Source organism: Agelaius phoeniceus, chromosome 18, assembly GCF_051311805.1.
Source record: "Agelaius phoeniceus isolate bAgePho1 chromosome 18, bAgePho1.hap1, whole genome shotgun sequence".
Taxonomy (NCBI): Eukaryota; Metazoa; Chordata; class Aves; order Passeriformes; family Icteridae; genus Agelaius; species Agelaius phoeniceus.
The window spans coordinates 3,395,595-3,418,940 of record NC_135282.1 but is presented as its reverse complement, the minus strand read 5'-3'; the positions used below and the strand labels follow the sequence as shown (position 1 = coordinate 3,418,940).

General features: G+C 46.5%; 1 protein-coding gene across 1 annotated transcript; it reads left to right on the top strand.

Moving 5' to 3' along the window:
- Positions 1 to 1,860: 1,860 nt before the first annotated feature.
- Positions 1,861 to 23,220, top strand: PPTC7 (protein phosphatase targeting COQ7). The gene is made up of 6 exons (XM_054646115.2): positions 1,861 to 2,521; positions 11,523 to 11,702; positions 14,387 to 14,585; positions 16,676 to 16,799; positions 18,421 to 18,550; positions 19,912 to 23,220. Exons 1-6 carry the CDS (start codon positions 2,320 to 2,322, stop codon positions 19,968 to 19,970), a joined length of 894 nt encoding a protein of 297 aa, XP_054502090.1. The 5' UTR covers positions 1,861 to 2,319; the 3' UTR covers positions 19,971 to 23,220.
- Positions 23,221 to 23,346: the final 126 nt, after the last annotated feature.

Sequence of the window (23,346 nt, the reverse complement as noted above, 5' to 3'; positions counted from 1 at the left end):
CATGGGATCATTAAGATTGGAAAAGACTTCCAGGATCAAGCCCAGCCTTCGACCAAATACCCCCGTGCCCACTAAACTGTGTCACAAAGTGCCACATCTCATTTTTTGAACATTTCAAGGGGTTGTGACTCCAGCACTTCCCCAGGGAGGCTGTTTGAAAGATTCTCAAGGATGGAGGAGTGTGAAGAGCTCCTGGTGTGCCCTGGCTTGGGAGCATTAGGGAAGCACGGAGTCGTGCTCTGCCAAATGAGTCTGTCAGCCCTGAGCTCACCGTGTTCCTCAGTGTTTGAGCCGTGGCTGCTGGGCAGAGTGGCACAGAGAGAACCCTTCCAGCCCTGGAAAACCCAGCACTGAGGCATGGAGAACTGCACAGCCAGGTAATGCAGGACAGGTCACCTTGCACCAGCCTGAGCTGCCTCAGGGCAGGCAGCAGCACTGGACGAGGGGTCAGGCCAGGCTGGGCTTGAACTAGACAGGACCTGGACAGGGAAGAGGAAGAAGGAGACTCAAGGAAGGGAAGGAATGATTCTGTGGGGGAAGCTCTGCAAATATGTGCTTCCCTTTGCTGATAAAGGAGGGTGTGAGGCACTGAGAGGAGCTACCTTGTTTGTCTGCTCTCACACCCTGGCAGCAGCACGCCCTTATCTCCAGCACCTTGGCACATTCAGCTGTGCAGCCATTCCCTAACCACCACTCTGGGCCTGGGCTGCCCCTCGTGTTCATTCCCTTTCTCCCCGTTCTAACAGGAGGGTTAATTTTTTAATAAGTTTGGATACAATTTCAGCTTTAGCTGGATAATTCTCACACATTAAGCCTTTAGCAGTGTAAGAGGGGCAATGCTCTGTGTCAAGGTGCACAGGGAACAAAATGCCTCCGTGTGGTAATGAGGGTGCTTCAGCAGCGTTCTGTGGTGGATGGCGGCACAGAGCTTTTCGCTGCAGGCAGCTCGTGGGGCAGGTTTCACACTTTCCTCTGCTGTATTTACACCTCGATTGTTTGTTGTCTCGGGTTATAGAAGTGGCAGCAGCCTCTCGTGCCTGTACCCAGAGGAATTAAACGAATTTGCAGAGCAACCTGCTGGGAACTTCCAAGGGGACAAAACCATTGTTTGCACACCCACGAGCAGCACGGAAAAGCGAGCTGCAGAAAATGAGGAATTGGGTCTTTTTGGGCTTCTGCAGCATTGATGCCTTGAAGTGGTTGCTGTTGAAATTGTCCAGCTGAGCGCTTTGTGTCACTCTCAGCTACAATTACCGTGCTTTTATGGGGTTTGAGCCATGACTGCACAACACACACCCTCCTCATCAGGCTTTTGTTTGGCATTTCACGTTCCTTAACCAAAATGGATTAACTGCCAGCCTTCGCACGGGTTTGCAGAGCAGCCTCTCAGCGCGGGGCTGAGCTGGCGGTGTCCCCGGCCGCTCCGAGCCGGGAAGAACCGGGCGAGTCCCGCTCGGAACAAACCAAACCCGGCACAGCTCCGTGACTCACATAACCGTCCTCAGCAGGCACGGGGCACCGCCGGCCAGCGACTCCCCGCCAGTTATTCGGAGCACGCGAGACACGCGGGGCGTGGAGGGCAAGTATGTGGGTTAGGCGCAGCCGCGCTGTGCCCGCTGTGAGAGCGTTAATTAATTGCGTTAATGGCGTTAATTGCGGCCGGGGCCCGGCGGGGGCGGGGGCGCGGGCCCGGGCCCGGACCCCGACCCCGCTCGGCGCCGCGGGGGCTGCCGGGAGCCGCCCGCTGTTATTGTCCCGCAATATGCAAATGAAGCGGGGCGGGGAGCCAATGGGGGGCGGCCGCGCGCCGCCGCCGCGCACGCGCGCCGGGAGGCGGGGAGGGGGCGGGGCCGGCCGCGCGCCCCCGCCCAGCGCCGGGGCCCTCACCTCACCTCAGCACGCGCGGCGAAGATGGCGGCGGCGGCGGGCGGCGGGGCGCGGGGGCGGCGCGGGCGGCTCTGACCGGGCACCGCGGGCGGCGGGGAGCGAGCCCGGAGGGAGCCCCGAGAGCTCCGCGGGCAGCGGGGAGCTGGCACGGCCCCCCTCGGGGGGCGGGGAGGGTGGCGCGGAAGGCGGGGGCGCTGCCGGCGAGCCCGGCCGTGAGGGGCAGCGCGAGGGGCAGCGCGGGCGGGTGAACCGCGGCCGCGGCCGGAGGGACGAGGCTCCGCGGCGGGCAGGGCTCGGAGCGGCGGCGGCGGCGCGGGCCGGCGGGCAGGGGAAGGAAGGCTGGCGCCCTGCGGCTGGCGCTCGGCGGGCAGGAGGCGGCTGCGCCGGTGGCTCCCCGCGTTCCTGGCGCTCGGCTGCTGGGCGCCCCACGCCATGTTCTCGGTGCTCTCCTACGGCAGGCTGGTGGCGCGGGCGGTCCTGGGCGGCCTGTCGCAGACGGACTCCCGCGACTACAGCCTGGTGACGGCCAGCTGTGGCTTCGGCAAAGATTTCCGCAAGGGCATCCTCAAGAAAGGCATGTGCTACGGGGATGACGCCTGTTTCGTGGCGCGGCACCGCACCGCCGATGTGCTGGGTAAGTGGCTGGGCCGGGGGCTGAGGTGGCTTCGGCCTCGCGGTGTGACCCCCCCTCCTTCCCGGAGCTGCACATGGCGAGCGGCTCAACGCCCGCTCTCAGACAAAGGAGCTGCTTCTGCCTGTCAGTGTCACCGTGAGTTCGCTATTTTAGCTTCCCAAGGAAGCTCTCGGGCTCTTTGTTGCAGCTCTGCCCGCCCTTGGCGTGGGGGTTGTGTGTGCCGGGTGTCCGGGCCCAACCCGAGCGTCTCACCTGTGGGTGCCTGTAAGGCCTGCTGGCTGCAAAACTCAGAGAAACAGCTCCCAGTGCGTTTCACTTTCTGTCTTTCTTTAAAACCCGAGCCCCGTGTACATGCATTGCATTTAAACAGACAAGATCGCTTGAACAGGGCACTTCCTGATTTTAACGTGTGCAATGTCCTTGTCAAGTGAAAGGCAGAGTGACATTGAGACTGGAATCAAATGTCAAACTTCAGTTTCGTTGTTTGTTCTGGCCTGATTGCCCTCTCTGGTTTTGAGTCACTGGCGAAATGAATCTTAAGGGTTCAAATTTTAAAAGAGTGAGTAATTATGGATAATCAATAGAATCTTCAGACTATGAGCAACATTGCTTTTGACAGTGCTTTGACCTTTCTCCTGTGTACTCAAGGTTGAATTTGGCTGACTGACACTCTGCACAAGTCAGTCGTGGTGTAACTACCAGAAGCAAATTTTTACCAAAACTTTGACACTTCAAAAAAACCTTCCTCCTCTCTGCCCCTGTCCGTGGTTTTTTGTTTTGGTTTGGTTTTTTGTTGTTTTGCATTTATGTATTTTAAACCGGTGGGGGTACCTGTGCTATCTCATGCTGTGGAAGTGGCTGGTGGCTCTTCAGCTTGGCGCTGTCGTTGTAACTTGGTTGCCATTTAACAGAGCTGAAAGGTTTTCCTCAGGAAGCTGCAAGTTGGTGCTAGGTAACAGTTATTGCTGCTGGTTCTTAAAGAAGCTGTTACTGTAAGAGTGATGCCACAACTCTCAAGATGTGGAAGGTTGGTGGGTGCATTTTAGACACTCATCATCTTCTCTGTGGTGCCTCTTCCAGATAAACTCTTTGGGATTAGAATTAGCTGTTGGACACCCTTCCTTTAGCATGTGACTAACCCTGGCTGCCTTTAAAGTTCATGCTAGACCAGCACTGATAAATAACTGAGCAATTGGTGTTTGCCCTTAAGAGAAATGCAGGATCTCCTGTACTTTGAAGTGGACTCTTTGTGTGGGCAAGAGACAGATTTAGCCCTATTTGATTATTGTTAGGGGGTTTTGGCCATATTTGGTAATTAGTGTATGTGGACCTACAGTTTGTCTTGTGTTCCTGCTGGAATCAACAGAGTTGCATTTCTAAGTTGGTCTTTGCATTAATTTTCATGGCAACTTGGAAACAAACAGAATTGTAGCTCCACTTAAGGATCAGACAGCAGACAGGGCAGCTGACCCAGGATGTCCTAAGTACCAAGAAGCAAATAATTTAAATAGAAAGCCTGTTGGTTTGTTTGATTTTGGGATTTCTCCCCCAGTAAAGCTATTTTTATGTCAGTTCTTTATTGCTTTTTTAATATATATACTGAAAACCCAAACTCTCTGTACTTCCTGCAAAAACAGGAATGTTCAGGTGGGTTTTGATGCTTCTAGCTTGATGCTCTTTCATCTTCATCTGTAGCTCCTAGGTTTACAGACATGGTTTTCTCCAGTTTCTGCTGCTGAGCTCATCTCTTTATTCTCTCAGCCAGCCCTTTTGCACTGCTGCAGAGACAATTTCAGCACCACCAGAGTTTTCCTGCCCTCAGTTCCTCTTATTCCCACCACAATTCTGAGGTTCCTTCATGATTTTTTTTTAAGACCCTCCTAGATTTTGTGCTACCTCAGTACCTAACTCTGCACCTCAACAAAACTGCCTGAGCTGCACTGGTAGGGTTCAAACTTCAATTTTTGACATTTAAGGAAGAGGCTCACGTGGTTTGAGCCAAAGTGAACACCTGCCACAGTAAATTCCAAGTGTGCCACTTGGAGTGAGGAGTCTTCAGGGACAAAGGCAGGCCAGATGATGAATGTAACACTCCTCTGTGCCAGAGTTTTCCAGAGCCAGTGCACTGTGGAGAGCCTGCCTGTGTGGGATGGCTTGGGTGTGGTGGAGCAGTGAAGGAACTACTCCCAGGCACTTGGCATGAGTGCTTGGGGATTCATTTTCTTAGGTCAAACAAGAGTTGACTTGGCAGTGTGTTTATGGCAGAATCAAAATGCTAAACACTTCTTTTGTTGTATGTGTGCTGTGTAGTTCAAAGGCTGAATGTTTAACAGTGTCTTCTAGTCTGAGCTTTATCCTTTCCCAGTAAGACCAGCAGAAGGCTGATGAAGGTGCAGCTTCTTCCCAGTCCTCCCATAATTCAAGGCTTGATTAGGCCTGTTACTGGTGTACTTGAATCCTTGAGGCTTTTGTCTCTCAGTTTTGCTTTTATCTGGAGCATACTTGTCAATTTTGCATAGTTTCTTCCCATTCTGAGCACAGGGAGAAATGAGAAGCTCAGAACAGGAGTTTTTCCTTAGGGATCACCCTAAGGAAAGGAAATGGCTTTACTGCTAATGTTGATCTCTGGAGCTTTCCAATCCAGGCCTGTTTCCTCTCTCTGCTGCTTGTACCACCATGTACTCATCTGTTCATTCACTGCCAGTGTCTTGGGTGTTCAGATCCTCAGAACATTGAAATCTCTCCCAGAGATCTGGGAGATGTTCTGTACTGCTTAATGTGTGATGCCTTTGGAACTTTTGAGGACAGAAATCCTGTTTTTTCAAAGCTGAAAACCAAAACTCTGACACCTCTGTTTTTTCTCATTAGCATGCAAGTAGGATTTTTACTACATGGGGAATGAGCCAAATTTTAAAAATGAACCTAAACAGTTTTACAGTCATTTCACTAAATTACCAAAAGTAAGAGTTAAAGCCAAGGTTTTCACCTCTAGAAATTTTGAGGTGTCACATGCTAGTGATAGTTTTTTTCCTTAATGTTGGCATCTGCCTTTTCTTGCTTGTTCTGGCCTTATCAGGCTCCCGATGTCTTTGCTGGTTTTTTATGGATTTTCCGAGCTGTTGTGTGAGTCATTATTGAAACATTGCAGCAGCCACTGCGCACCCCGTGACAGCATCACTTATACAATGTCTGTGCTGGGCACAACTCTTGGGTGTAGCCAGTGGGACTTGACTCTTCCAAACTATTTCTGTCCCCTGGAGTAAGGAAAAACTGTCTGGCAGCAGGAAACTGTTTGTTCACTGCAGAGTTAAAATTTGGCAATTGTTCTATTTGCTGCAAATCTTTGATTTTTAGTATTTGGAGTGTCTTGGTGCTGCAGGGCAGCTACTGTAAAGTGAAAAGAGTTGCACTTGGTTTGAAAATGTTATCAGCAGCCTGCATAGGAGGTAGGTAAAACTGCAGAGTGCCAAAGCCCTGGAATATCGTTAGTGTCACCAGGAAAAGTCAACTTCAGCACCTAAAAGGATTTGTAGGTGAAATGTCAAGGTTGTTCTGGCAGCTGTAGAGGAGGGAGGGATCCTTCCTTGGAAGCCTGAAGGTTATAGAGGACTGTGTTAAGTGGTTTATTTGGTATCATACCTATTAAAGAGATTGCTGCCTTATCACAACTTATCACACTAAAGGAGCCGAGAATCGCCCTCCTCCCTCGGAGTCACCTTTCACCCACTGCCTGTGGGAGCTCAGGGAGCCTGAGAGGCAGGATCAGAGATCTGCACAGCTGCACACGAGTCTGAGTCTGGAACAGGTCACAGGAAATGTTCTGTTTAACGTGGGAGCATCGGTGCTGGCATTTGTAGGGACACTACAGACTGAGAGCCACCCCATCAACAGTCACAGGCTGACTGGTGTCAGCAGAGCTGCTCTGGGGCAGCACTGGATGTAACCTCTGAGAATGAAACTTCTATCTGGTTATTCTTCTTTCCCACAGTTTCTGCAAGGACGTTGCACACAAGTACTGAGGTCACAATTTCCAGTTGAACACTGGTTTTAACTGGAAATGCCATTGATGCTTCTTGATGGCAGCCAGTTTTCCATTCATACAGATCTTGGCCTGAGGAAGAGCAGGTTCTGTCAGAAATCAGAGGGGAATAAGGAAAGCTGAGCACAGTGCAGGAGCTGAGGGTTAATAATCATCCCTGTGCATAGGAAGCATTGGAAAAATCTCCTGCTCTTTGCTCTGGTTCCTCCATGCTGTGGATGCTGAGCCTGGGGTGGGTCAGGCTGGCAGGGATTGATTTCAGGGTCTGCCCCCAGTACCTGCCCTTCCTCAGCAGCTCACAGTCACTGAACACTTGAGAAATTAGGTAGTTGTAACCAGGGAGTTTTTTTATAAAGCCTGCAGAAATAATTTATAGTCCAGTGTTCTCCCCAGATGCACTGAGTGATTTCTCAGGCTTCAATAAAATAGGGAGGAAATCTTCCTGGTAAAAATCTGCTTCAGGAACAAGTGTGCTGTAGTGGGAGGGGAAAACAGATAGAAGGAACTGTTGCTTTCTTCTGGGAGTAGATGCACAATTTAATGTTTCCAGTTCGTGTTTCTCCTTCAGTTTGTTCCTCAAGATCATTGCTCACTTTGCCTTTGCTTCTTGCTCCTTGTTGTCACTTACCCAGTTACTCTTCCAGAACCTTTCTATTTTCATGCAAGGGTAGTTGAAGTTTTACTGTAACAGTGTGAATAAGTAACCTTCCCTTCTGTAACTTGTTAGCACTCACACACCATCTGTCCTCAGGGATTTGTATTTAACTGGGTTATTTCTTTGTCAAAGCCTTGAGGGGGGCAGACACCCCTCAGCCCCAACAGATCCAGGGAAGCTGCTGAGGGTCAGTGCTGGCTTTGGGCATTGAACTTGGTTTAGATGAAGAACCTGTCTAGGTGTGTGATTTATCCCACCACTGATAAAACAAGAAACCTTATCATTTTATCTCAGTTCTGATGTTGACAAATACTAGGTGCTACATTTCAGACTCGTGTGGTGCAACTCATTGCACTTTTTTACCATTTTAGCCTCCATATTTGATGCAAAATTCAGTTATAAATATATCCTTTTGATGTTCATTTAGCAGTGATTCATTGCTATTTCAGGTAAGGATCTCAAGAAATTGAAAGTTCAGTAGGATGTGCGGAGTGCCTTAGAAAGTTAATTGTGGTTGCATGCAAAAGCAGCTCCTGCTGACACACTTGTGCCTGCCTGCTGCTTCTCTGTGTGATTTTTATTCTTGGCTGATGCAATATTTCAAAATGTCCAACTCTCAAGAGACTTTTGGGACAGGGTGGTACTTCTGACCGTGGGCAGGTTCATTTGCCAGCTAACCAGAACTGCCCCTTAATATAAATAACATTATTTATATTAAACAGGGCTTGATCAGTATCAGGGCTTTGTTATGAACTTTCAGGCTGTTGAGTTTATATTTGCTGGGAGCCAGGAGAACACCTGGATCTCACTCACACAAGTGAGTGGTGAAAAGCAGATATTGCTGCTTTCAGCACTGGCTGGTTTGCCCTGGGCTTCTGCAGGGAGCTCATGTGCTGGCAGGCAGAACAGCTTCACATTTGCATTTCAGCTGGAATCTTATCCCAGGTGCTTTTAGCATTTTGAAATCAGCTTTAACAAGTTTCACCACCAGCATCTTCCCTGGCTCAGTTTCAGTGCTGCAGCATCAGTCATTTGTGCTTTGTCTTGCAACTGCCTGGCAGGTGTTTCTCTGAGAGAGATTTTGGTATTCTGAGGCTTTGAGGAGCTGGAAAAAGACAGTTCTTGGATTGACACATGCAGCAAGTATTTTATCTGGCAGGCATATTTCTGTTTTCCAGCACAGGGCAATGTTAGTGGAGTGTTAACTCAGATTCTGAAAGATCTTTGTAATACAGTTAAATACTTGAGAAGTATTTATTCTTTTGAAGTAATTTATTGTGAAATTTTCAATTGCTTTATTTACAGTGGTGGTTCATCTGGCTGCAGGCATTGCACTGTCACGTGGATGCTTGTGTAATTTCTGCATGGGCTTGAACAAGGAATAGCCACAGAAATGTTCTTTGTATAAAATTTTCTCATTTACTGAATGGCATGAATGAAAAAAAAAGCCCAGGGTTTGTGTACAGTTCAATTTCAGCAATTCTCAGCCATGCATTTTGGTTTAAATGTCCTGTGATTCCAAATTTTTAACATGGTTAATACTAGAACTCAATGGCTTATGGCTCAAAGGAAAGCCTCAGTATTTGTTGAAAAGGTCATTATTTTGAATATATACCTTCTTTTTTTCTTGGATAAAAGCAAAGGTATTGTATATAAATAGAGCTTGGCATTATTCCTTGGGAGTGATCCTGCCAATAGCAACACCTTTGAATTTTCTTTTGATGACAGAGGGAAAACCTGGTATTAATCAAGGCTGGGTTTTTAGTTTTTGCTACTTCTGGAGTTGGAAACAGTTTCACTCCTTGTTTGTTGTATATCAAATAGCACAAAGTTTACTTAAGCTTTATTCTCATTTACATTTCATCTCTTTCAGTAGCAGTTTACTCAAACTGTTTCCAAGTCACATATTCCTTTCCCAGGTGAAGCTGCTCAGTTTACAGAGATTGCAGAGCATGAAGGTGCTGGGTTTATTTTAAAACCATATTGAAGGTTGGACAGGATGATTAAAGGTCTGGGCCCCAACCTTTATAAAGCCCAACCTTTTCCATTTGGGGCAAGGCCAAGAAATGGAGTTGGTGTCTGCTGGGGGTTGTGGAGGTGCCACAGGAAGGAGCCCTGGGGCTGCTCCTGGTGCAGTGGTTGTGTCTGTTTGGGGTGGGGAGGCAGCAGGGCTGTCCTGGTGCTGTGGGATCAGACACCCTCTGCTCTCAGCTGTGGTGCCACACAGAGCCAGGGGAGCTGCTGGGGGACCCAGAGGGTGCTTGCTTTGCAAGGTGCTGGCAGAACCTACTTAAAGCTGTTTATAGCAAAGCAGCCAGGAAGGCAGACAGACAGACAAAGGCAGTGCCTGGCTCAGGACAGGGTATGAAGGGTGCTGCCATGATGATGGAGTCACATTTCCTGCCTGGAGTAAGAAGTGAACAAAGGAAGGCAGATGGTGTACTCGTTTTTCCTTTAAAAATGGAATGGGTTCTGATAATTGACCTTCTCAGGTGCTTGCTGTGGTGGCTTTCTGGTCCTCTGTGCTAAAGCTGCAGTGTTTGTGTGTCAGTGTTTCCCAACATTGATCTAAAAGGATTTTCTGGATCGCTTGAGGGAACTCTGTAACTTCTGCTGAGCTTTCTTTGCAACTGCCTTGGGAGCCAAGAGCTTTGGGCAGCATTTGTCAAACATCTTTTCATTGCATTAACCCTGTTGTCAGGGAAGCAGTGCAGAAATACATCTGGACTGTGTTCATTTTAAAGGGCAGGAAAAAAAATGTTGGTAACTTCACATAAAGCACCATCATTAACCTGAAGCTGAGTTTCTGTTTCAAGTTGCAGATGTAGAACCTTTCCTTCATGATCTCTTGTTCCAGCCTTGTCTGTGTGGCAGCAGAAAGCAAAGGGTTAATCCAGTATTAACCTGAGGGGGTGAGAGCTGTAGGGAGAGGATTAATCTGTTCTGGAAGAGTAGAAAAGTCATGGCTGGGAATGCTGGGTGCTTTTGCACGAGCTTCTTCCCAGGGACTGCTCAAAGAGGTGAGTGCAGGGATCTGCATTCCTGTAACATTCTTCTGAGAAGGCAGAGGGACAAAGCAGGTGTCTAAAAGGTTGTGCACTATTTTAGGGAGAAATCTGATTAATGTTGATGGGCTGTTGAGAATCTGGCCATAACCTCCTGGCAGATTACAGTTCACGCCAAGGTCGGCTCTAACCCTTCCAGCTCAGTTTCAGCCCATGTCCCGTGTGAAGGGCATTGGGAGATGAGCAAATTGACTTTTCTCTTCTCACTCACATTTTCATGCCTTTGATGATAGCAGAGGTTTTTTTTTCCTGAGGAGACTGTCCTTCAGCACAGTCTGAGCACTGACATTCACTTTTTGTGCTTTTATCATGAACATATTTCAGCTTTACTGTGTTTTGGAAATCTCTGCTTGAAATGGTTTGTCCCGTGCTGAGGATCAAAAAGATTTTGGGAGAAATTTCCACATAGTAGCATTCTAATCTCAAATAATACCTTCAGCAGTATTTGGCTTTTATCATTTAGGCAACTGGAAGAAGTTCAAAGTTCTTGAACCAAATGACCAGCAGAAAATGTGTCTGCTGCTCACCTCCCTCTGATCACCCCTTTCCATGACCACAGTCACTGTTTTCCCTTCCCTTGGAAGCTTCCCAAGCTTTGGCAGAATTGGTCTTATTTTCTGATACCCAGGTTGTTTTGAATAACTGAGAATTCTCTGGATCATAGTCAGTTTTCATTCTCTTGCTTGGCTGAAGCTGTAAGCAACAAACTCTCCTTGAAAGGGGTAGGTCCCAGCATTGTGTTGTTGCATGGATTTTGGAAAACACTTGTAAAATGGAGATTTATTTTCTACAGAAATTGAGAACACCAAATAGAAATCATTGTCCTTCATATGAGGAAGTTGTCTGAGGAAAAACTGTGCTGCTGAATAGCAGGAGGAGTTTCTGTGTCATTCTGTACTAGCTAAAATGTTGACCTTCACTTTTGAAATGAATAAAACCTCTTTCCTTTTAATGGACTGATGGGAGGTTAATGGGATTGAATCCCCATCTTCCTCATTCTCAGCATTAGATTTCTACCTTCCTTTCAGCAGTTCAGATTCTATTTGGAGATTTGTTGGGGAGCTGATATCAGAAGATACCTTCAAAATACTCAGAAATGCATTTGTTAATCAAAAATGTTTTCCAGGCAGGTGCCATGTCCTACATTTTAGTACTAAATATCATGAATGTTGCTAATAATTAAACCCCTTGTTTTGGAAACCATTTCTGTTGAGGTAACTCTGGTTTTGTGTTTCCTTGCAGGGGTGGCAGATGGTGTTGGTGGCTGGAGAGACTACGGGGTGGACCCTTCTCAGTTCTCAGGGACTCTGATGCGGACGTGTGAGCGTTTAGTGAAGGAAGGACGGTTTGTTCCAAGCAATCCCGTTGGAATTCTCACTGCAGGCTACTGTGAGCTGCTGCAGAACAAAGTCCCTTTGCTTGGTAAGACACCTAAAAGGTGGCACTTGAGTCTGGGTTGTGTGGTACACATGGGCTTGCTGAGGGTGCTTGGATCTCTTGTCATTGTCTGCAGCAAATCTGCAGACACTTAACTGCTCTTCATTAACTGAAAGCATGGAAATGCAGTCGCCTTGGTGGCATCCTTATTTTCTCTAAAACTGTTCTAATTAATTTAGTAATGCAGGGAGTGTTGATGTGTGTGTATTTATATATAAAATAAAAGGCTTTCTGTGGGAAGGGTGAATTCACCAGAGTTTGCAGAGTGAGTTCTGCAGTGGAACATACTGCACATGTACTCACTCTGTATTTTATATGTATAAATAACTGTTCTCTGCTGAAAACTCTTCGTGGTACTGGTTACAGCTTTCTGCTTCAGCTATGCAAGGAGAAATATTTTCTGAGCATGATTGGATGTAGCTCTGCTCATTTCTGGCCTAACTCTGCTCCTGTTGCCTTTTATGTCCAGTGGACTCAACCCCAGTTGGTTGACTTGAGTAGTTCATATCACACAATCTCTGGTAGCATTATTTTTATGAACTTTGTGGGGGGATTCATTGCAGATCTTTCTGAAAGCCAGCTGAAGTAGATGCTTCCCATACTCTGTGTCAGCATTGGTGGGACACAGGACATTCAGCTGCCTGGGGACTGGGAGCAGATAGAGAGGCCACACTCAGCCTCAGCTGGCAGCTCTGCCAAGGGGACACTTCTCTAAAGGACATGAGACCTCTTCTGCTCCAAGAAAGTGTTTGCCCTGCACGAAATGTGCACAGCTCACCTGACCTTAAGCTGCTGTGCCAGAGCAGTGCTGTGTGAGCTATATTTAACTGTCTGCTGAGCTGGGAGCAGATGTTCTCGCATTATACGCCTAAAGAATAGGTTGGAACCTCAGGAGTGACCTTAAGTGTCACAGAAATAGCAGTGGTCAGTAATTACATTAGGATTTGGGGTGGTGAATGGTGCTTATTTGTGCAGAGCAGGTGTAGCTGTAAGTGAGCTCAAAGTGGGGCACTGGCAGGAGCTCTCCCTGTGCCTTTGGAGGCTGGGCCTGACCTTTGCAGTGCTGAAAAGCAGCGTGTGCTGAGTCACAAGATCTGAATTCCACTCATGGCCTCCTGGTTACACTCTGCTAATAGAGTTAGAATTTGAAACTAATGATCCTTAGTGTTTCTCCTTTAACTGAGAACAGTATTTTTAGAAGGAGGAATAAAACCCTGGAATTACCTCAGCAATGAGCATTTAGAGTTTATTTAAAATAAAGGGACAGGGGAAGACTTCATTAAGGAGGATTCATTGGGCAATAACTTCTCCTTGCTGTTGGGCTTTAATCCTGGATGCTTGCAAGGTTCATCAGGATTGAATGCAGCAAATCATGTAAAATAAAACTGAAATGGGAGGAAACTGTGCCATGTATTTAATCACTCTTGTGTTGCAGCACAGTTTTGGACACTGTCACGTGGAAAATCAGATTTTTTTTCCAGAGATACTGCTTTGACTTAACATTTATTAAGGATAGGGAAGGTCCTCTGTGATCACTAGAGAACAGATTCAGGGCAAGTGCATTGCAGGGAACTCTCTGTGTTAGGAAGGGAATTGTCTGGAACAGGCAATGCCTGGAGCCTGCTGCACTTCTGCACTGGCAAGCCTGACCTAAGCTCTGCTCACTGCAAGCCTGTGGTCTGCCCAGCATGAGCTGTGCTTGGAAAACCCTGCTGGAAGAACATGGGGATAGAAGCTGAAGACAGTTCATGAGCTGGTGATAGAGCTACAGCACTTCTGCCCCACATTTCCCCCTCTTGGGGACTGAAAGGTCTTGTGGTGGCTGTGCTGTCCTGTCCTGTTGGTAGAATTGAGTGATTGCTGTGAAGGACTTGGGGTTTCTTTGCAATACAGCATTTTTGTGGCTTGCAACCAAGCACAGTTGGTGGCTACTTCCCAGTAAATGAATGGAGAATTCCTCAGTGCCCTCAAGCATGGCTGGGATAGTTCCAAGCACAATTGACATCATTTTTCTGCTATTACTTTAATTTGGAATTGTATTTGTCTCTGAAACATTTGTTTTCTTAAACTTGTAGAGTTGGTGTCCTGAAGATGTGACAGGATTATTATTTTTAAACCTGAAGCAAGCTCTGCAGAGCCAGGCTGGGAGGAAAAACATTTCCTGTTCTGAGCAGAGAAATGCAGCAGGGCCTAATACTTCATTGCAAACAGTTCTTTACTTGGTGTGGTTTATTTACAGCTGAGTGAAACTGTGTGGAGAGCTCCTAGCATTGTATGGATGCTGCTAGAATTCTATTATGTCCATGATTTTGGAATTTCAGGATTTTATGTGAGTTCTGTAAATCCGGTCCTATAGCAGAATGTGCTGACATATGTTGGGATGGAAAACTGTAAATAAAGCCAAACAAAACCAGGTATTTGTCAGCATAAAAAATGTGTTTACCAAAATCAGTGCAGGAAGAGTAAATTCTACACAAAAATCATAGCTTGTATTGCAAAGATTTCTAGCATTTTGCTGATTTGATTTTATATTAATTCTGCTGTTGTTGAGTATTTCCATTTCTCTGACTTTGAAGCTTTGATGAATGTTGTAATAATTGACCTGTTGATCAGATCAGAGAGAGAACAAGCAGTTTCTGCAGGGCTGACTGCAGTCCCTGTGTTTGCAGGGAGCAGCACAGCCTGTATAGTAGTCCTGGACAGATCAAGTCACCGTTTACACACAGCCAACTTGGGAGATTCTGGGTTTTTGGTGGTCAGAGGTGGAGAAGTCGTGCATCGATCCGACGAGCAGCAGCATTACTTCAACACTCCCTTCCAGCTGTCCATAGCTCCACCAGAAGCAGAAGGAGTTGTCTTAAGTGACAGGTAAGGGGGAAGAGGAACTTGAATTTTTCATCTGTGCATGTGAGCAGCTCCCCAAAAGATGCAGTTTTGCTGCTGTGGGGTTCTCCTGTACCTCACAGGATATAAACCCACATCCAGTCAGGTCCTGCACCTGCCACCCTCCCTCCATGGGTGACATGAACATTTCTCACCCTGTACTTAACTTTGTACCTGTTGCACAGTCTGGATTTATTGGTCTGTTCATGGTGGCTTATTCCCATAGCCATGGGCTTGTTCTGATCCATGGGAGGATGTCACCCCTAGAGCTGGACTGTGCCTCCCAGCAGAGCTTTGGTTCCAATCCCTGCCTGTGCTCTCTGGGGACTGTTTGGAGTAGCTAATTTAGATATCTTGGCACTGAGGTTGCAAGCACTTGAAGAATAGAGCAGAGGGACATGTGACTGTAACTTGTGTTTCCAACTTGCTGTTTCCAGCAGCATATTGTATTTGACCAAAACCAGCAAAAAAACTGTTTGGCAGAACACCAAGCTGGGAATGAGAGTATGAGGAAAGGACAATCTGTTCACAGAAATGAGTTGTTTCAAAGGCAGGCTTGTTCTTGTGTCTTCCCTTAGGAATGTCAGGCTGATCCATCCTGACTTTGTGAATGCAATATGAAAGAAACTCAAAAATAAACAGCTTTCAAATATGTGTTAAAATTCAGCTTTCAAAATGTCTGACTCATTAAAGTGATACCCCTCATCTGAGCATAGGGAGGTGGTAACAAGATCTCCAAAAAATGGCCATGGAATAAAGGGAATGCAGTAGGCAGCTGAAATGTTGGACCCAACCTGCTTGATTCTATACAGTATCAGGGCTGATGCAGTAAAAATTGAGATTTTAATCCAAAATATCTTTTTCTGAAAGTGTGGTTAAGCTGTTGAAACTCCTGACTGACCCATTCTTGCATGTGGTTTAATTTCTTCATTCTGCAACTGCTGAGAGGAAGCCAGGGTAGGACTCTGAAATTAGAACCCTTCAGTAATCCAAGATCTTTGTTAGACTAAAATTAAATGATCCCTTGAAATTTCAGAGCTGTAAAAAATCTTTCATTTTTCTGAGATTCTCTGTCATCTGTAGGAAGACGATAAAAACAAAAAGCAGAAGGATAATTGATAATGTCCAGTGGAAGTCAGGGAAGCCAAGTAATCTGAGTCATGCAGTAATAAGGAAAGCACAAGATAAATGTGCTCCCACACTTGAGCTCTGAATCATGATTACAGCTTTCTGCTGGTTCCTGCACTGTTCCTGACGTTAATTAGTACTCATGCTCCTTGTGGAAACGCTTCTCCTGTCCTTTTTTGTTTGTTGGCCCAGTTCAGTGGTGAATTTGGCTATATATGGGCACAGGCAGGCAATCTTAACTCCATCAGCCTTCCTGAAGCCACACATCAGTTGAACAAAGCAGCTCCTCTGTGTTTTGGCAGAGCCCAGTGGCCTGGGATGCAGTGATTTCTCCTTTTTACAGAGCCCTGAAGAGTCTTTAAAAATGAAAGGTTTGTTGTTATGTTGCTTCTGAGAATCAGACTTTGCAGCAATATTCATGCCCAAACTGGGTGTTTTCTGCTCTTGGTGTTGTGTAATGTGTTAGGCACAAGCATTCCAAAAGACTCTGGTCTCCTGGTAGTGATTTCAGGACATGTTTCATATTCCATTGAATTAGAAAGTGATTCAGAATCCTGAAGTGTTTGGGCCAGGCCTGTTATGAATTGTTCTTTCAAGTATCACTCTCTAACATCTTCTAGATGAGCAGAAGGGACCCTGAGCTGCCTTTCTGCTTACTGGTTTCCTTGGAGACACACTCCTGAAGCAGATTAGTTTGCAGGATTGTTCATGTGGGAATTTTAAGTGCAAATCCTGGGTGTAGGAGCTGGAGCAGGACCTGTTTGCAGTCCCAGGGCTGTGCTGGGGCTTTGCTGGCCGCCCATGCTGGTGCTAAAGCTCCACAGTGAGTGATGACCCCTTTCCCTTGCACAAAGCCCAGAGAGAATGCAGGGAGAGGCTGTGGATGTGCTGCTGGAGGTGTTGGTGTCTGTGAGGGCTGCAGTGCTTTAACCTCTGTCCCTCCCCAGCCCCGAGGCTGCTGACAGCACCTCCTTCGATGTCCAGCTTGGGGACATCATCCTGACTGCCACAGATGGGCTCTTTGACAACATGCCTGACTACATGATCCTGCAGGAGTTGAAAAAACTGAAGGTGAGTGTGTGTGTGTTCTCAAACTCTCACATATTTTGTGCTGGCTGAACCTTTACAGTTCCTTCCTTTACTTCTGACAGCTGAAACCTTTGTGCTTTATAAAAAACCCCCACAAAGTGCTGTATCCTGAAAAGGCTTTTCAGGTAATGTCCCACGTGAGCAGTACAAGGGACATTGAGGCCAGAGGGCTTTCTCTTGGATCTGCATCCAGAATCAGCAGCTTGGGCATAAATTCCCAGATAACAGCTGGTTCTATGTCAGGAACTGCTGAGGGAGGGAGAGGAGGAGGAGGGGAAGGGAAGGGAAGGAGGAGAGAGCAGGGGCTGCCTTTGGCACACACTGCACCTGCAGGTTGGAGCTGATACACAGCAAAACACAGAAGCCTCTCCTGGGTCACTTGAGGGTGAGCTTACACTTAAAATAACTTTCAGCTTCTCTAACCAGTAATTCTGACATAGAATGGGCTGTGTGAATTGTGGGTTGCACATGCAGTGAAAATCTTGAGTGTAATCTTCTCTTAAAAAAAATCCTGTCAACTTTTCCACATTAGTGACCACAAATGTTCTTTTTAAATAGTAAGAACACATTAAAATATTTTGGCTGAGAACATTTAGCTTCAGGCTATTTACTTAGAGAAAGGAAAGTACACTTAAGGAGATATCAATATGTATAAACTCCTTGAGGAAACTATTTTGCTGTGAAATGCAAATAAGAGCATTACAGTTTGATTTCAAGAGAACTTGGCCTCCTGTTATCCTGCAGCTCCACAGGTCACTAATGTGTCACAGGGGTTGCAGCCTCCCCACACCCTTGTCTGTGCACAGGGTTGGGCTGTCCTGGCTGCCCACTGGAGATGGAATTCCCTTGTGGAAGAAAGCTGAGCTCCACCTTTTGGTGCCTTTGGGAAAGGCACTGGAGTTCCCCGAGAGGTTCAGCCAAAAGTTAATCACATAAATGCCTGCTAATTCCCAAACCTGCGGGGAGGGCTCTTGAAATGACAAGGCATTTAAAAATGGTTACAGACAAAAAGAGCAGTGCTTGTCTGTCACGTTGGCTGGAGTGAGAAAAGCCTGGGAGGAAAGCAGCAGAATTACTGAAACAGGAAATTAAAAGTCCTTAAAATGCAGCCTGGAGAAAGTGTGTGTGCTCTCAGTGAATTTAAAGTGCCCCTTCTCCCCAAGGGTGCTCTTGTCAGTTGGGGTGAGAGAGCCAGAGGTGCAAGGCTTGCACTCAAAATAAAACAAAAACTTCACCAGAGCCTGCCTGGGAGGGAGGGAAGGTCCTTGCAGGGTGCCTGCAGGGACAGCTGCCAAATGCCCTGTTCCCTTCAGGTGACACAGTTTAGTCTGGTTTGAGTATTATTCTTCTAAGCTTCTAAATTCTGGAAATCCTCCAAACCCAAGTCTTGAGCTGCTGGTGGGGATTTGAGGTCTGGCTGTCCCTTGTGAAGATCCACAGCTGTAACCCAATTTACAAAGGCTACAGAATGGGGAAGGCTCTGTTTGCAAGGGAAGTGATCATTAATGACTTGGCAGGAGGGATCTCCAAACCTCACACAGATCAGCACAAAAACTTCTGTAGGCTTCTGTACAAGAATAAACTCTTCTCCCCATGGATTTAGAACTCCAACTACGAGAGCATCCAGCAGACTGCACGGAGCATTGCTGAGCAAGCCCACGAGCTGGCCTATGACCCCACGTACATGTCACCCTTTGCACAGTTTGCCTGTGACAATGGATTGAATGTCAGAGGTAAGAGCTTCTCCTCCTGCCACTGCTGCTGTCCTGGTGAGATCTTTAGCAAAGTGAAGTTCTGCTGTTCCAGAATCCTGCAGGACAACAGAACAGTTGGAATGTGGTTGGCAGGGGAGCACCAAGCTCGTGTGGGATTTGGCAAAGCCCCCAGGGCTGCACGGGGCATCCTGGGCCTGGCAGAGCAGGAGCCTCCCGTGGGGAAGCAGCTGGAGCACAGAGAACACAGCACCCTGATGGGTTTATTTTTACTGTAATCTGTGCATTCCTGCCCCAGGAATCCTGCCTGAGATCAGTTCTGCTCCTGTACATGACTTGTTGCTTGCATTCGGGTGTGTGGGTGCTGTTGTGTGAGGGTAGTTTTTTTGTTTTGGTTTTTAGTTTTTTTGTTTTGTTTTTTAAGGTCTCTTCTTACTGCTGTGTTTCAGCTGTTTTCTGCCCACTCTTTGGTAGATTTGGGATTGGTTTTTTGCTTGAAATTTGCAACCCTTGTATAATTGGCATCCCCATAGTGATCTCTCTGGTTCTACTTCTCTGTTTTAGAAAGGTACTGGCAAAACAGCTGGCAGAGCTCTGAGCCTGAGCAAACACATTTCTTTTAATAAGTTTTTACTTTTAAATAAATTAATAAATAAACAAAATTCTGTCAGTAAAGATATTCTCATCTCTGTATCAGAGGGGCAGAGTTTCCTGCAAGAACCTTAAGCCCCTCTCCTCAGGTAGCAGCTGTCACCCTTGGGCTCTGTGTTGCTCCAAGCTCAGTCACTCAGTAGTGAGGCTGCAGATCTCCAGAGTCCAAGGGATTGGTTTGACTTCCCACATAAGAAAATCTCTCTTTCTGGGCTGTTTCTCCAGGATTTGAGTGTGTTGCTCTGGTTGTTGAGGATTGAAAAAGAACTATTAAGAATGTTAAGTAGCTTTTAGGAAGGCCTGAGGTAATGCAGTGCTGGAGAAGATGCTAAAGAGGTGTTTGATTTACAATGGAAATTCCTGAGGAGATCTGATTTCATGGCACTTTACGTGTAGCAAAGCAGTGTCAGGTGTTTTGTGCATTTATTAAAGAGTCTGCTAGGAACAGGCTTTGAGCTCTGCCAGCTCCCAGCAATGTTCAAGGTTCTGACCTCTTTTTCATAGTTTGATCTCACTGGAGCTTAAAAGGAGAGTGGTTCAGTGCTGTGTTCAATGTCACTGCGCCCCTCGGTTTGGAAAGGAGGTGGGGGAGGCAGAGTTTGTGTCCACTCACACCAGCTTTTGGACACTTAAACCAATTTTAAAAGAGCTTTCCTTGGGGAGTATCACAGACCATCAGCAGACACCCCACTGTGGTTTGATGCAATAAGAGGGTTTTGCTTCCATTGCAGGGGGGAAACCAGACGACATCACCGTCCTCCTGTCCATCGTAGCCGAGTACACAGACTGAGGTGCTGCTGCTGCTGCTGCCCGAGCTCCCCGGGCCCCTGGGCCGGTTTCCTGCTGGCAGGATTGTTCCTTCCTTCCTTCCCAGCTGCTCCTGAGCCCGGAGCCTGGCCCCAGATGCAGCTGAGGCCCTCGCTAAGAACCACTCGTAGTCCACTGGTCTTGGTCTGCCAGCAAGAGATAAAGAAGCTCAAGGCTTGGAGCTTGTCTTTGAGAGCTTGGTCCTTGTCTGGAACAGGGGAGGATCCATCCCACGGCGTTGCTGCATTGGAGATGTGACTTTCCAAGGAGTGGGATTGGTGGCCACCTTTCACACTAGATCAGTAGGTAACGCCTCTGCAGAGGGCACCTGACTCTATTTCCTAGGAACGTTCGCTGTTGTTGAGGGTGTGTTACAGACCCAGTTCCATAAAGCATAGTCTTGTTCCAGTGATAGCCCAGGTTTTGTGTTTCTGAGCTCCGGTTTTCAGGAGATTTATAACTGCTGTAAACATTCTGCTCTTGCCATCCATGGTGTCAGCCTTAGGAGCCTTTTCTAGTACGAGATTTCAAACAAACCTAGTTCAAGTTATATGGATGCAAATGTGTTTTGTGATTTCAGGTGCTTAACTGTGATCTTAAAAGTTCTGCAGATCATTCGTCCATAATGGGCCTGGTTCTGGATGTTTTGGCTGTGGATAATTATTATTTTTTTTAAACAAAACTTCTAGCTCAGTCTCAAACAGCCGAGCTGGCCACAGTTGAGGTCTTTCAGCATTTGAACCCATCTCAGCCTGGGATGATGGTAAATGCTACGGTGGGAGGTTGCACGAAACAGCTCATCCTCAACTCCGAGCGGCTTCACTTTGGGTAGATAATTCTGTTGTTGATATCAAACATAATTTGTGTTAATAATTGCCACTCTTGCTTGTAGAACAGAATATGCTGCACCAGTTTAAGTCCAGTTGATCCTTTCTGACTCCAACAGGCACCTCCCTGCTTCTGCTGCAGCAGTGGCAGCAGCAAGTACGAAAATGGAAACTTAATGAATAATCAGCAAAGCCTACATTTCATTTTAACTAAAGTTTAGGGGTTTCAATGATCCTAAATGATGTTTACAGTTATCTAACAGCCACTTTGCAATATGACATTTCCTTTTCAATGACAGTAGCTCACGTTTGTCCCCCCTTTTCCAGCCAGCTTTCCTTTTCCTTTCCTGAGGCTCATATGAAAGCTGAGAGCTGTAAAGATATATATATTTTTGGTCAGTTTTTCATTAACTTTTTTGCTGGTAGAGAAGTATGTAGAAATAAATTAAAGCCATGTTTTTATATATAAAAAGTCGGGTAATGTTGCTGTTTAGGTGAGTGCAGTTAAACTTGGTCAGTAAGGAATCTTGTCTGCTCTCAAGAGGAGATTTTTACTACCTGGTTTATTGTATTAAAACTGTTTAAGTTTGAGGTTACCTCAACTTGTTTAAAGAATTTTTGTGGACTTGTACTGTATATTTGCGTAACTATGTCAAGCTTTTATTTAAGGTCATTTAACATGTACCATGTACATGTCATTTTACTATATTTCAGTGCATCATGCTTGTAACAGGCATTTCATTTATAATAAGTGATTAATTTGGGAGCTCTTCAGTAATTTATCTGCTATTCCTCAATTGGCATAATGTTAGATATCTACTTTAAATCACCTTGTAATTACTCGTCAAAATGCCTTAACTACCCTAACTTGACCAAAATAGGATTTTGGTGAGGGTATTGGGAGGATTATATTAATGAAGAAAAATTAATTAGTTTTGCGACACACGAACAGTGAGTGGTGGAGAACTTTGCACAACCTGTCAGTCCTTGTTGTTTTTAACCTGAACAAGCTGTCTCTGGCTGTCTTGGAGGAATGTATTCACACGCAGAACAGGGCTTTGTTTCTTGTTTGGGAGGGGCTTCTCTCCCGACTCTGGCTGTCCTTACATTTATCCAGTATTTACTTGCACGCTTCTGGATTAGAGCAGATTTGATCAATTCTTCTTTTCCTCTGCCCCGTGGCCCCGGGCTGTTCTCTGCTCTCAGCACAGTCCCCAGCGCTCCCTGTTCCCCTTCCCGGCTTTCCAGAGCTTTCCCTGGGGACGTGTAGGGTCAGAGGGTCTGGAATTCCCCCATTCCCGCTCTTCCCTGTCTGTGTCCACAAAGCCGTTTGCCTCATAGCACACCATGACCTGTTGGGTTTTTTTTAAATAAAGAACAAATTTGGGTTTTGATTTACAAATCATGAGTTTTTCCCTCACCGGGCACACCAAAGACCAGTAAAGCTTTTAGCTTTTCCATCTGTTTATAAAGCAATACTGTATTATAAAGAATTGATATTTTTATCACATGCTTGATTGTTTTGGGTTTTTTTTAAGACGTGCACTCTGAACATATCAAACCTGATTTTTTCCTATGAACTTAATGCTGTCTGCGCACAACTGATCTTTGGAGAAGGAAAGGACAGGGCCCATCCTATCAAAAATAATTCCCAGCGATGCATGAAGCAGTAACACTTGCTAGGGTTAGGTCAGTGGGAATGTTCACGAGAGGAATGTACAGAGAGGTGTTTGCTGAGCCTTGGAGCTGCTGCAGAGGGTTGTGGTTTGTGTTGGGAGCTGCTGGGTTGGGAGCAGGGACCTGGAGGAACCCAGGATCAATGGGGATTTAGTGCCCCAGGAACCCGGGATTGCTGCAGCAGCGGCCGCGGGGATTGGGTGGGACCGGGCGAAATGTGGGGAATTGGAGAAGCTCTGAGGCTTTTGCTGTTTCCTGGCTATCTTTGGGAGAGCTGCCACATACAGTCCTAAATGTCCTTGTCAGGCTGAAAACAAAACCAAACCAAAAACCAGATTTGGGACCAGGCAGTTACAAGTGAGTTGAGGAGAAGGGAGAGGTGATGATCTGGCAGGGATGGGAGGGTTTAGTGATGGAATGTCCATCCCTTGGTGAGGGACATCCTTTGTGCAGGGGAGGAGCAGCTGCTGTGTGGAGAACCCGACTGTATGCAGTAGTTTCTGACAAAGATAGCTGAAACAATGAAGCAAATCTGAGTCTGTATCTGAGGATGCTTTTTTGTTGCTGTTAAAATGAGACTATCATCTATGCTTACCCAAGAGGCAATTATGTGAATTTCATGTCTGAGGTATAACTTATGCAGGAATAGTTCTGTAAATACATTTAAATAAATTGTAAAGATATTTAATAAATATAGTATTTATACTAAAATGTGCTTTTTCAAGTCAAGTTGCCTGCAAACGCTCTGTTTGTTGTGGGGATGTGGTTGGTGGCACAGCCAGGGCTGGGGCTGGGCTGTCACTGTGCCCTCCCTGCCCTGCTCTCAGCCACGCCTGAGTGACCCCAGCGCCTCCT

Coding starts and splice junctions, on each gene's coding strand:
- PPTC7 (XM_054646115.2), top strand. CDS start 2,320: ATGTTCTCGGTGCTCTCCTACGGCAGGCTGGTGGCGCGGGCGGTCCTG. Junction 11,703..14,386: donor GAACAAAGTCCCTTTGCTTG/GTAAGACACCTA, acceptor CTGTGTTTGCAG/GGAGCAGCACAGCCTGTATA. Junction 16,800..18,420: donor AGGAGTTGAAAAAACTGAAG/GTGAGTGTGTGT, acceptor CCATGGATTTAG/AACTCCAACTACGAGAGCAT.